We start from the raw sequence: 13,621 nt of genomic DNA, 5'->3' as shown, positions 1-13,621 counted from the left end.
CAAGTTTTGAGCTATGCACAAGCCACTGAAGTACTTTGCTGGTCGCCAGATTCGCACCGTCGGTACCCCTGCTGGCAATCTAGTCACCGCGTCTCCCATCTCCGATCTGAACCCCGTCTTCTGGGCTGCCAACGCTGTCCTGGTGGCCAAATCGCACACGAAGGAGACGGAAATTCCCATGGCCGAATTCTTTACCGGGTACCGCCGCACTGCTCTGCCGCAGGACGCCATCATCGCGTCAATCCGGATCCCAGTAACGCAGCGCAAGGGGGAGTTCTTCCGTGCTTACAAGCAAGCCAAGCGCAAGGATGACGATATTGCCATTGTCACAGGTGCTCTCAGAATCAAACTCGACGATAGTGGTGTCGTTACCGACTGCAACATCATCTATGGTGGCATGGCTGCTATGACGGTAGCTGCCAAAAATGCCATGGCTTACCTTGTCGGCAAGCGGCTGGCCGAGCTTGAGACACTCGAGGGCACGATGAGTGCGCTTGGTACCGATTTCGACCTGCAGTTCAGTGTCCCCGGTGGTATGGCCTCATATCGCAAAGCCCTCGCCTTCAGCTTCTTCTACCGATTCTATCACGACGTCGTTACCAATATTGATGGCCAGAACCAGCATGTCGACAAGGAGGCCATCGACGAGATTGAGCGTAGCCTGTCGACGGGCTTTGAAGACAAAGACACGGCGGCCGCTTACGAACAGGAGACTGTCGGCAAGTCGAAGAACCATGTGGCAGCACTGAAGCAGGTCACAGGAGAAGCTCAATACACCGACGACACCCCCGCACTCAAGAACGAGCTCCACGGATGTTTCGTGCTTTCCACAAAGGCACACGCCAAGATCAAGTCGGTCGACTATTCCGCTGCGCTCGATATTCCGGGCGTTGTTGATTACATTGACAAGAACGACATTCCCACCCCAGAACTCAATCGCTGGGGTGCGCCCAACTTTGATGAGGTATTCTTCGCCGAGGACATGGTTTACACGGCTGGACAACCGATCGCTATGGTACTTGCAACAACTGCCCTTCGCGCGGCCGAGGCCGCTCGCGCTGTGAAGGTTGAGTACGAAGAACTGCCGCCCATCCTCACAATCGAGGAGGCCATCGAGCAAGAGAGCTTTCACAAGTACTTCCGCGAGATCAAGAATGGAAACGCGGAAGAGGCATTCAAGAACTGCGACCATGTCTTCACTGGTACCGCGAGAATGGGTGGCCAAGAGCACTTCTACCTAGAAACGCAGGCGGCGCTCGTAGTGCCTAAACTGGAAGACGGGGAAATGGAGATCTTCGCAAGCACGCAAAACCCCAACGAGACGCAAGTCTTTGCGGCGCGCATGTGCGGCGTTCAGGCAAACAAGATCAACGTCCGGGTCAAGCGACTCGGCGGTGGTTTCGGTGGCAAGGAAACACGATCTATCCAGCTCAGCACACCACTCGCCCTGGCGGCGAAGAAGACGAAGCGGCCTGTACGATGCATGCTCACGCGCGAAGAGGACATGGTCACGTCAGGTCAGAGACATCCCTTCCTGGGTCGGTGGAAGGTCGGCGTGAACAAGGACGGCAAGATTCAGGCCTTGGACCTTGACGTTTTCAACAATGCAGGGTGGACATTTGACCTCAGCGCTGCCGTCTGCGAGCGAGCCATGAGCCACTCCGACGGCTGCTACAAGATCCCCAATGTGCATATCCGAGGCCGTCTGTGCAAGACCAACACCATGTCCAACACGGCCTTCCGTGGTTTCGGTGGACCGCAAGGCATGTTCATCGCTGAAACGTACATGGAGGAGGTGGCCGATCGCCTGGGCATCCCGGCAGAGAGGTTCCGCGAGATCAACTTCTACAAGCCGCTCGAGACGACACACTTCAATCAAGCCCTCACTGACTGGCACGTGCCGCTGATGTACGAGCAGGTGCAGCAAGAGTCTCACTACGAATTAAGGAGGGCCATGATTACAGAATTCAACGCGAGCAACAAGTGGCGCAAGCGAGGCCTTGCGCTCATCCCAACGAAATTCGGTATCTCATTCACTGCGCTCTTCCTCAACCAGGCAGGTGCCTTGGTCCATATCTACCATGACGGCTCGGTTTTGGTGGCCCATGGCGGCACAGAGATGGGTCAGGGTCTGCACACCAAGATGACGCAGATCGCAGCGCAGGCTCTGCAAGTGCCGCTCGATAACGTTTTCATCTCGGAGACAGCCACCAACACGGTCGCCAATGCTTCATCAACCGCGGCGTCTGCCTCGTCTGATCTCAACGGCTACGCCATCCACAACGCTTGCCAGCAGCTCAACGAGCGCCTCGCCCCCTACCGAGAGAAGCTCGGTGCAAAGGCGACAATGAAAGACCTTGCACATGCGGCATACTTTGACAGAGTCAACCTTTCGGCGCAAGGCTTTTACAAGACACCAGAGATTGGCTACACCTGGGGCGAGAACCGCGGCAAGATGTTCTTCTACTTCACCCAGGGCGTGGCGGCAGCCGAGGTCGAGATCGACACGCTGACGGGCACCTCGACGTGCATTCGGGCGGACATCAAGATGGACGTGGGCCAGTCGATCAACCCAGCCATCGACTATGGCCAGATCCAGGGCGCTTTCGTGCAGGGCATGGGACTGTTCACGATGGAGGAGTCACTGTGGCTGCGCAACGGGCCCATGGCGGGCAACCTCTTTACGAGGGGTCCTGGCGCATACAAGATCCCAGGCTTCCGCGACATTCCCCAAACATTCAACGTGAGCCTGCTCAAAGACGTCGAATGGAAGGACCTGCGCACGATTCAGAGGAGCCGAGGCGTCGGAGAGCCGCCACTGTTCATGGGCAGCGCTGTCTTCTTCGCCATCCGAGACGGACTACGGGCGGCGAGGCGGCAGTACGGCGTCGAGGCAACGGTGGGCCAGGATGCGAGCGACGACGGGCTTCTCAGGCTAGAGAGTCCGGCGACGCCCGAAAGGATCCGGTTGAGCTGCGAGGACCCGATCATGCGGGCGGCGCGGGTGCTGCCGAAGGAGGGGGAGAAGAGCTTCTTCGTGGCGATCTAAAGGGGAGCGAAGCGGGTGGTGAAGGAGAGGGGTAGCATGGGGCATGACAAGACATAATGACGAGTGCCAATGAAATATGAAGAACAGAGCAAACAATGACCGAGCAATCTTGCAAGCCGCCCTCCTTTTCTCCGTAAAGCCTCCTCGGCGATGCCTTCACGACGAGCGATCGGGAATGGTCGGCTCGAGGGTAGAAGAACGAAAACATTCCGGGTTGGCAGATATGGGAAGGCTCCTGCCCATTGGAGGGTAGCATCAGCCCCGAGGCAGTCTTTCCTTCCCTCAGTGTTGGGTTGGGGGAGTTGAGCGGGGAAGGTCGATGGAAGGAGGAAGGAAGGCGCAATACGCATGTACATGTGCGCACGTTTGTACAGAGGTAAGGTACGCCCTCAAAGGTGCTGAGCAGGAGTGGGCCTCGAAGGCTCCACTGCAAACTACCCCTCGGCTCTGGCAGCGCCAGTGTGCCCTGGCTTGCCTGGCCTGCCTGGCAAGACAAGAGTGCCCTGGCGCTCCAGCGGGCTCCCGCAAAGCCCCGCAGCCTACCCCGACACCTCTAGGTTCTTTTTTTACTCTGGCGGCACTCCCACTGGCTGGAACTGGCCTCTAGGCGGGCCTCGCGATTGGCATTGGATTGCATTGCATTGGACTGGCCCTGGCTGGCGAGCTGCTGCTGCTTCTGCTGCTGCGTGCGTGCGTGCGTGCGTGCGTCTCCCTCCATCCTCATGTCACCTGGATCGCCCACTCCCAGCCCAGGAAGCTTCGACTCCAAAAAGGCCCTCGGCCCCCTCGACACACGCGACCTGTCAATCCCTCACGCGAGACTGTTGAGTGTAGCCTTGGAAAGGCCCTGACGGCCAGCGCGACTCCTACAACGACAACGCATCGTCTCGAACAGCGTCTCCGACTCTTCCTCCGCCGGGAGGGGAAACTTGCTACCCCAACCTTGGTCGTTCGTATCTAGCCCCCGTGTTGCGCTGCTGCTCTCGTCCTGCACCAAGCCGCCGCCCCCATCTGCGAACGACGTAGCCCTCGTCTTCTCTGCGTAACCTCTCGACCCAATGGGATCGGTCCTCAATGGGCGAGTCGAACGCCTCCGCCACCATGGACAAGACGTCCAAGGATTCGCAGTCGAAGCCTGACCAGGCAGACCAGAAGCGCGAAAAGCAGAATGCGCCCAACGACACCCACAAGAGTCCCAAGAAGCGCCGCAAGGTGAATCATGGTATGTCCCTCTGCCGCCTGCGCCCCTCCCTCTCTGTCCCCCTTTTTGGTTGGGACATACCCCCTCTCCTTCGTTCGCACATGCTCGGACTTCCGACGTGTCGTTGTCGTTGTCGTTGTCGTCTTCGTACCTGGGGCTGATGATTGGCGGCATGGTCCGCCCATGTCTTTTGCAGCTTGCGTCTATTGTCGACGATCTGTAAGTCATCTTCCTGATGCACACGACCTGCGTCTGCGAACCAGCCTAAGCAGCTTCCGAACTGGCCATGCCGTGGGACTGGTGCTCATGCCCATCTCTGTCCCCGGTCGCGACGCCCTCGTCCGCCCATCCACTGTCCTGCATCGGGCCCCCCGCATGAACTGATCGCTTGCATACATGCGATGACCTTGTTGCTATTGAACCACGGCTGACGGGTAGTCTCTTTTCTGGCGTCCAGCACATGACGTGCGATCTCGTACGGCCTCCCTCTTCCAGCCCCTCCTACCCAACGCGACGATACCCTAATGACTAACACGTGGGCAATTGGCATTAGGAACGACCGTGTACACGATGTATTAAGCGCAATATCGGCCATCTCTGTCATGACGAGCCGCGCGATCCCGACACGAAAAAGCCCAACAAGGCCCTCCACGGCGCGTCTACCGTCGATGACTCGGAGACGCAGTCGCAATGCCAGTCTCAACCCGACCTGGCGCGCAGCTCGATCGACCAATCCCCAGGGGCCATGGGGCCTCCGCCATCCGTCGAGACTCGTCTCGATGCCAATGGCAGGCAGGGTTCGGGCTCAGGCGCCAGGCCCGGCGCCTTTGGGAGCGCTGTTCTAGGCCAGGGGAACCCACTGCAGCTCGTGTCACCCTCGCCCGTCTCTGGCTTGCAAGGTAACGGCATGGCCAGCGGCGGTAATATGAACCAATGTAAGCGTCGCGTTACCCTGCCCCTTGCCTGCATCGTGCCTGGAGCCAGATTGGGCTGCCTCTGAGGGGGGGCTCAGGCCCCGAGTCTCGGGGCTGTGATCGTTTTCTCCTTCTTGTGCCGTGACTGGGACTGATGCGTCGTGCGTGCCTTGTTTAACAGTTGCTGGATTCTCCGATGCCTGGTTGACGGCGCAAAACCACTACCAAGACATGCAGAACTACCATCAGAACTACATGATCGCCCCCGAGGTCTCTAACGAGTTCAACCTGCTGCATGACTTTCTCCAGACTAGCTTATTAGATGACGGCAACATACTCGGCGACGAACCTCAGAGCAGCCCCGCGTTCAACCGGTCAAGTCAGGGGCAGAACGACATGTTGCCAGGCTTCTCGAATGCTGGTAACAGCGTCTTGCAACAGCAACAGAGGCAGCAACATCAGTTGCAGCATCAGCAGCAGCAGCATGCGCGAGAGCAGCAACAGCAGCAGCAACACCAACAACACCAACAACACCAACTACAGACACAGTCGCAGCAGCAGCAGCAGCCGGGGTCCATGTTGCCCCCGCCCAATGTTGACCAAGGCAAGACCGTCGCGCGACCGAGCACTGCTATACAGGCCGACAAGGACAAGGCTCGGGAGTACTACCTGCAAGCGGCAGATCCGTCGGGCAACGATACACCCGAGGAACGCATGCAGCGCGTGCTCAAGGCCAAGTACGACGCTGGACTGTTAAAGCCATTCGTCTACGTCAAGGGGTATCTACGCCTCGGCAAATATCTTGATTCCCATATTGCCTCGGGGTCGAAACAGAAAATTCTACGCACAATCGACCGCTTTAGACCCAAGTTTCGAGAAAAGGCCCAAACCTTGACAGACATGGAGCTCGTCTACGTCGAGATGTGGTTCGAAAAACAGTTGATGGAGTACGATCGCGTGTTTGCCAGCATGGCAGTTCCGGCGTGCTGCTGGAGGCGAACAGGCGAAATCTTCCGTGGCAACGCGGAGATGGCTGAGTTGATTCACGTGCCAGTCGAAAATCTCCGCGACGTAAGTGCAGCGACTGGCCTACTCTTAGGGTTCATACTGACAAGGTACAGGGTAAGATTTCTTTGCACGAGATCCTGACGGAAGAATCGTTAGTCAGATACTGGGAGGAGTTCGGCACCATCGCCTTCGACCCAGCTCACGACACACTTCTCACTGCGTGTACGCTGAAGAGTCCTGATGACGAGGCGACCCACCCTGTTGTGCGATGCTGCTTCTCTTTTATGATCCGCAGAGACGATCACAAATTGTGCGTTTAAAAACCCATGATGAACTGCCAGCCCATCACCTTTTCGCTAACATGTGTGTTGACAGGCCGACACTGATCGTGGGCAACTTCCTACCAAACGACCCTATAGAATCGTGACGATGGGGACCATATACTTTTGCGCGCTATGGCTTTCGGCGTTGTGGGCGGGTCAAAACCAAAAACAGGCAGGCCATTGAAGGCGTCCAGGGCAGGAGGTCGGCACGGATATCAGGGCATCATTGCTGTTGCATCTGGGCATTTCACCCGAGGAGTCAAGTTTGAGCTGTTGTCGGGATTTTCTTTCTGTAGCAGGCGTTTCTAGTACAAAGACTCGATCGATTCTCCAAGCCTCGTTGTCTGAGGAAAGTTGCTTGTCAACTTGTTTGATGTTCTTGTTTGACCTCGCATTGGCAAATACGTTTGTGGCTTGGGCAAGAAGGTAAGTGCCCGCCTCACGTCCAAAGCAGGCTCTACCGAATACGCCTGCCTCTCTTGGCAACATCAGCCTGTCAACAATTGTGTGGCGCCCCCAACGCTTCGAGCGGCATTTCGTCGTTGATTTTCTTTTATTGTTTCTTGCGTCTCTAGAGAAGAACTCAGACACCAAGCTCCTTGGCGGTCTTCCTCGCTGTCATCTAAGACCAAAGGACATCACCAACCATCAACCGCAATGGGCAGCCACAAAACCGGAGGCAGTGACCAGGAGAAGGTCAAGGCACTGTTGGGTGTGTCTTGTCCGATTCATTGCGGGTCATGCAACTGCTGACAACAAGACCAAGAGCTTGCCAAGTCCCTCCAGGAACATCTGCCCTCCTTGCTCGATGCTCCGTCCATCGAACCCCTGTTGCAGAGACTCTCGGACGCGACCCAGACCGCCAGCTGCGTTGTGCCAAAATCGGCGCTGAAGAAACGCTCAGGCGTGGAGCTCGCGAGCCGCGCGAGAGAGCTGTTCAACCTCTGCGTCGCCAGTGAACGCAGTCAATCTGCGGAGATGCTCCCAGTCCGAACGAAGCTGCTGCTGCAGAGCCGTCTGTTGGCATTTCTGATGATGCATCTGGCTCTTTGGACAGGGGACGAAGGATTAGACGTCAAGATGGGGGATGTGGAGTTGCTCTTCTCCATGGTGTTCAAGGTTGCGACACTCTTCATAGGTAGGTGCGTACGTATTCTTCCAAGGCCTTTTTTTCACTGATTCCGGCTTTAGGCGACGAGGACCACGGCAGTGCGGTCACAGTTCTGCAGAAGGCTGCAGAATATACTTTGCTTTTCCCCAGGCTGCGTCCAAGCCTCGATCCTGACGAGCTCGAATTGTCTCACCGACTGGAAGCAGAATATCTGATTCTTCGTACAGCTCTTGTAGGTCTCTGTTGAAGGCCTCACTCGGAGGCATGGTTGGGCTGATATCAGAATCGCAGGCCCTGAAGGAGTCTCGCATTGACATTGCCGAGCACATGTATGCCAAGGTCGAGCAGCTGCGAGCATCTCTAGATCCGACGTCGGCTGAAAACCTAGCTGAGGTTCTGTTTGCCACTGGTAAACGTTATTTGACTGACACTCAATTCTCCATGGCAACCAGATGGCTCGGACGAGCGTATAAAGCTATCAACACTCCAGCTCTGGATAGATTATCCCAACGAGCCGCCCATCTACGCCTCATTATCGGTGGTGCTTTTGTCAACGCCCTTCTCAGCACGGAAGAGCCCCAAGATTTCGAGACTGCATCCAACATTGTCCAAAGCATATCCTCAGAGGTTGGCGAAACTCCCGTCGTGTTAGTCCTACGCCTTGAGGTTCTTCAACGATCGAGACCGGAGGTGTTTGACAAGGAGGCTTACGCCACTTGCATCCTTGGTCTAGTGAGGAGCTTCAACCACTCCGAGCCGTACTACAGATTGATCGAGCCGCACACATGGAATTTGTTTCAGTTGGATCAAGACTTGGGATGTGACATCACCGACGAGTGGCTCAGAACCCGAATCGCAAATTCCGAGCGGGATGCCTGGGTTGAACGGGCAGTCTTGCGACGACTTTCCATGTCTGTTCGTCAGATATCTACATCCACAGTATTGGACTCTGTCACAGACGTCTTAGTCGATGTTTGTGTCCTTCAGGGTAAATCACTGAAAGCCTCGACCGCCGTGGCTGCACATACCGTAAGTCTGAGCTACCCAGTAGCACAATTGCACCAGCTCATTGCCCCTCAGATCATCTGGAAGAAGATCGAAACCCTGCCGGAGTCTGATCATGCAGAGGCCAGGAAGTAGGCATCACTGGCGTTGAATCAGGTCGTCTTCGTAAAGGCTGGCCCGATCAATTTTGGCAAATTTTACAGGTAGCGCCACTGATTCCAGCACATCACCAATTTGCTGACGGTTGACGTCGAAGATTACGACTTCGTAGCGCAGTTGAGAATAACGCCCCGAAAGAAGTGCTGCTCGACGTCATAAGTCATTACATCGCCGAGCCTCCGAGTGAGCCGCTGGCAAACTATCTCATTTATAAAGCTGGGCTGCGATATCAACTTCATGATTTTGTCAAGCAAGGCCTTGAGGGTCTCGCCAAGACAGGTATCAAGGACCCCTCGCTCTTATACGCCTGCATTCTTGATGCACAGAAAACTGGCGATAATGTGTGTACGTATCGAGCAATCAGTGCATTGGTTGACAACTGCACATCCACGCAGTTGCACCGCCCAGCACTCTTGAGATCTGCCATTCGATGTTTGCAGGACGCCATGGGCGATGATGCTACCGTTGCCTCGGGTTCCACGTCGAAGGTGGAGAGACAGCTGGTCGAAGAGCTCTGTCAGGCATTTGAACACGGTACGTTCCATGTATGACCACGCATTACAAGTTGCTTCCCGCTGACGAGAGCATAGCTGTGGAGGACATCAAGCGCGCTCCAAAGGACCCTCAGGGTAACCTACTCTATACTGTCAAAGAGCTCCACTGGTTCTGCAAGAACTCGTACAACCTTGGGATCAGCCGCTTGGGCTCGTGGGATCTCGACCACATCATACGAATGATGCAGGTCGGGCTCGCAGTGCGCGAGTACTATCCATCCGACATCCCGACGCAAGAGGCCGATGACATTCGTCTCAGGTCTACACTTAGCCACTTTGTCGTCGCTTCAGCAATGGTTTCGGTAGCCCGCACTCAAGATGATCTCGAGCGACAATCGCAAGTGTATAGCTCACTCAGGCAACATGTGGTGGCATTTGACACTCAGATTCAGGAGCGCATGTGTCTCAACAAGATGGACAAGCTGACGTCAAAAGACCTATATCAGAAGTTTGCCAGCTTGCTGGTCTTTGATCTCGAGGCAGCCGTTCATCTAAAGCTATACAATGAGCTGAGTGGAATCGTGCGCAGAGCCAAGCAATGCGCTTCTGTCGAAACCTTCAAGTCCATGGCGGATTGTCTTCTCAGGGGGCACGCCCCCCCGCGAGGTAGGCGGGCTATGACTGAAACCGATGCGGGATTGTTGTGCTGATTCTGGCAGACCTCTATTCGGCGCTGAGACAGATCATCAACGAAATCTGGAACCTTGAGCGGTTCGACCCGACGAGGCTGGCCAAGTACATGCGATGTCTGTTCCAGGCCGTGCTCCCACTTGAGAGCGAACTGGGCAGACAGATTTTGCAAGAGGCGATCAGCAAAGCTAGAGCCTCGGCAGAGGTAAGTCTCTGGTTTGCTGAGTAGATGATACCAAAATTACTGACGGTCTGTGACAAAGAGCGGCTTCTCCTTCCCGCCCGAGGAGGTCCAGTGGCTGGTAACGGTCGCTTAGAATCACGCCGTTGACCACTGGAGGCTCAGGAATGACGAAGAATGCAAGTTATGGGCGCAACTTGTCTTGGAGCTAGCGCAATATGCTGCGGATGGCGGCCATCTAGGTCAACAGATTCAGGAGCACTACGCAAAGCTTGAGCTTGATGCTGCGTGAGGAACTTGTGGCGGGATGCGTTAGAACAGCAGAACAAATGTCTTCCTATGTGTACTCGGCGAACTGCTCTACCTTCTCACGAAACCCCGATAATGCCCTTCACCTCACATTGTGGCACCCGCAGGCTCCCCATCGACCGTCAAGGCCGCCCCTTCAAAATCGTCGTCAGGCTTGACCAGCGACACCGACACGGAGGGATCACGAGCGTAAACGCGAAGCCCGATCACGCAGACGGCGTTCCACGGCGTTTCAGCGTCGTCGCTGCTATCATGGCTAGAATCCGAGTCCGTGTCCGATTCGGTGTCAGACTCCGACGATGACCCGGATTCAGAATCTTCAGAATCGGTTTTCTCAGTCTCCGTTGCCGCCTCTGTTTCAGCAGATTGGGCAGCCGCCGTGGCTTCTTGCTCTTCCCCACCCGACTGGCTCGCAGGGCTCTGGGACGGGGGCGTCAGCAGAGTGGGTATAACCGCAGCAGTCGTGGGGGGCGTCGTTTCGTCATCGGCGGGTTTCGCAATATCATCGATAAGTTTTGCAAGCTCGTCAACATCGTGTTTCGACTCCTGCTCAATGGCTGTTGAGTCCGCCGTGGACGTGGGATTATCAACCGGATCGTCATTAATGCGTTTGGCGGCTTGAGAGGAATCTATATCCTTCGTCTCTTGCTCTCCGTTGGTGTCGATGGTGGTGTTTGTGTTCGTTTTGCGACACTGGGCCTCATTCACGCCATCTCCAGAATCATTGCCATTGACTACTTCGTCAATAGCCTTCTTGGCCTTTCTCATAGCTCTCTTTGCCCTTCGTAAAGTGCGCTGCTTCTGTTTCTCGGCCTTCGCCTTTTGTTTCTTGTCCGCCATCCTTTTCTTCTTCTCAGCCTTCTTCCGCTTGAGCTCGGTCTTCTTGCTCTCTAGCATGCCGTCTTCGTCCGGTACGCCTCCCTTGGCATGGGCAAGGTCATACTGCATGCCCACCTGGCGCAGCTTTTGCGGGTTCACGTTGGCGTACTTCTTGACGAGGTCTCCAACGCTCAACGCGTCCTTCTCGCGCGTAGCTGTGATTTTCGGGAGGACCTCATATCGACCCGCCTCTAGTTCAACCTCACAGCTGACACTCCGATTCTCCATGTCGTGAGCTGGTCGCACGCGACAGATCTGATCGCTCTGCCCTCCCTTGCCAGCCCCTGCTTTCTGCAACGTGAAGTGTAGCTCATAACTGTATCCACCAGCGAAGCCCTCGAAGTACCTATCGTCAAGCTGCGCGAGCACCAGCACCACGAGGCCGGCTTCCTTGACCTCGAGTACGAATTTTGATCGCAGATAGCCCGTGACCCATGCGACGTGCGCAGCTGTCCATCGCTGCACGACGGTCCACCGCTCGTCAAAGAGGCGTGTACGATGTATATGGCTAAACGTCTGAAGCATGTCGTCAAACGACATCCAGAATACGCCGTCGTCACCGAACTCGTGGCCAAGCTTCGCGAGCCAATACGGCGTCCACTCCTTGGAGCCATCAGACCAGGCGCCAGCCCACTCGCCAAGCCCCCTCTCGGTGCGCTGGCCCCAAGGGTTTCGAATCTTGACAAGACGAACGCGCCGACCCTCCTCGTCCGATTCCTCTCGCGACTGCAAGATGGAGTAGGCATGACTCATGGCGATGCCATTTCGTTCCGAGTAGCAGCTTGAGCCCATCGCAGCCAGCGAGAACACGAAGCCTCCGTCAGTGCTCGCGAGTTCCCTCCAAAGCTTGTCACGGCGCAATACGCGGTTCGACATGATTGTCGTGGTAACGCCGCCAGTCATGTCTTCGACAGCTTCGCCAGGCCAGCCCCCCGTCAGAGACTCATAGTCACCATGGCACTTGGCAAACGCCTTTTCAAGCAACGGAAGCCACGTCTCGTTGGGGTCGTCACATCTGGCAAAATACAGTGCCTCACTGCCAGTTTGATAGCGTTTGCGCCATGTTCTCGACCTATGGCCCGTATGATCATAGACGTTGGCGTGGTAGTCGGAAAAGTCCTTCATCTTGAGGTAAAGGTTGTCGTCGATGACAGTTGAGACCCACTCGCCGTCTCGTTGAAAAACGAAACCGTAGACGCCGCACTCCTCGTCGCGAGCGACACAGACGCGGTCCATCAGGTCACGGCGGTGGGCTATGGTGGCAATGGCAGCGAGCCACCAGCAGTCACCAGCGCTGCCCTGCTTGATATCAGACGAGGAGAACCCGTTAATGGTAAACTGAGGGTTCTCAAAGATCCAGTCAACGCGATGAATGGAGCCAAAACTATATTCAACGCCGGCTCCAGGACGACAGTTTTGCAGAACAGGTTTCGCATCACAGGACTCCCGACTGGTGGTCGTCGCCATCCCTGGAGCAGCCTGGGGATCGTTATCGATGTACTGATCGTTGGCCACGACTTGAGCATCGTCGCGGATGAGGCGATTGAGGCAATTATTGCTGGGATCGCGTTCAATGTCGAAATCGGGATCGGTGAACTTCTCATTGGTACGTTCACACTCGCGGACGATGCGGCGAACGCGGGCACGGCACTCACGCGCGGCTGCCTCGTACGACTCCTGGGCGTTGCGGGAGGTGGAGTGCTCATTGGTGCGCCATTTGGGATGGTTGGCATCCAAGGATGGCAGAAGGTTTGCGTACAGGGCACGGGGAAAGATGGAGGTGACTTTTCCGGGAGACCTGGAGTGGAAGCTGGACCAAAAAGCGGACAGCTGTTCCTGAGGCGACTTCTTCTTGGGCATTGCAACGGTTGTTCCTCGTCAATGTAAGCGGTCTAAAGCAGTGGCAAGCACCTGGATATGGCATGGGCAGAGGTGAAAAGAGAAGACGACTGGAAGCTGAAGAAGAAGAGAGAAAATGAAGATCGGGGACGTCAGCAGTTTTATCGTCAGCTGTTGTGATCTAGACCGCAAGGCTGAGGGCAGCCGAAACGGCTCGGCCTAGGACCGTGGACGTGGCCGGGCCATTTGTGCTGTCGTGCCCCTTGTTTGGTGGAGGCGGTCGACGCACGAAGTGAGCGAGGAAGGGACTGAAATGCAGCTGAAGGATCTTTGGTGCATACAGCGTACGCCATCCTTGTCGACAACAGGCGGTTGCAGCGGTTTGGCCCCCACGGGACATCAGGCCGGCGGTTGCTGCGACTCTAGTGAAGGGAGATGATTTGTGACGGCCTGGTACTG

The 13,621-nt window shown here is 56.1% G+C and overlaps 4 protein-coding genes across 4 annotated transcripts in view; 3 read left to right on the top strand and 1 right to left on the bottom strand.

Annotated features, from left to right (window-relative positions):
• The window catches only part of VDAG_07735 (xanthine dehydrogenase), a gene marked incomplete at both ends in the record, with an annotated part of 4,220 nt that extends 1,171 nt beyond the window's left edge, over window positions 1-3,049 (top strand). Inside the window, one exon of the mRNA XM_009656640.1 lies at window positions 50-3,049. Coding sequence (XP_009654935.1) covers window positions 50-3,049 — 3,000 coding nt within the window. The remainder of the gene's footprint in view (window positions 1-49) is intronic.
• A 1,101-nt stretch (window positions 3,050-4,150) lies between these two features.
• On the top strand, window positions 4,151-6,831 carry VDAG_07734 (uncharacterized protein; the record flags this gene model as incomplete). Its single annotated transcript, XM_009656639.1, has 7 exons — window positions 4,151-4,261; window positions 4,447-4,469; window positions 4,523-4,589; window positions 4,804-5,185; window positions 5,346-6,235; window positions 6,286-6,482; window positions 6,548-6,831. 7 exons carry the CDS (start codon window positions 4,151-4,153, stop codon window positions 6,597-6,599), a joined length of 1,722 nt encoding a protein of 573 aa, XP_009654934.1. The 3' UTR covers window positions 6,600-6,831.
• Window positions 6,832-7,152: 321 nt separating this feature from the next.
• Window positions 7,153-10,427, top strand: VDAG_07733 (uncharacterized protein; the record flags this gene model as incomplete). The annotated part of the gene is made up of 13 exons (XM_009656638.1): window positions 7,153-7,207; window positions 7,262-7,633; window positions 7,687-7,838; window positions 7,898-8,015; window positions 8,097-8,521; window positions 8,594-8,635; window positions 8,687-8,742; window positions 8,883-9,111; window positions 9,166-9,304; window positions 9,361-9,930; window positions 9,984-10,159; window positions 10,218-10,256; window positions 10,320-10,427. 13 exons carry the CDS (start codon window positions 7,153-7,155, stop codon window positions 10,425-10,427), a joined length of 2,481 nt encoding a protein of 826 aa, XP_009654933.1.
• Window positions 10,428-10,531: 104 nt separating this feature from the next.
• VDAG_07732 (calpain-1 catalytic subunit) lies at window positions 10,532-13,183 on the bottom strand (the record flags this gene model as incomplete). The annotated part of the gene is made up of 1 exon (XM_009656637.1): window positions 10,532-13,183. One exon carries the CDS (start codon window positions 13,181-13,183, stop codon window positions 10,532-10,534), a length of 2,652 nt encoding a protein of 883 aa, XP_009654932.1.
• Between the last annotated feature and the right edge of the window lie 438 nt (window positions 13,184-13,621).

Source organism: Verticillium dahliae, genomic scaffold (assembly GCF_000150675.1).
Source record: "Verticillium dahliae VdLs.17 supercont1.17 genomic scaffold, whole genome shotgun sequence".
Classification (NCBI taxonomy): domain Eukaryota; kingdom Fungi; phylum Ascomycota; class Sordariomycetes; order Glomerellales; family Plectosphaerellaceae; genus Verticillium; species Verticillium dahliae.
Note: the sequence above shows the minus strand (reverse complement) of the source record. Positions and strands in the feature narration are given on the sequence as shown.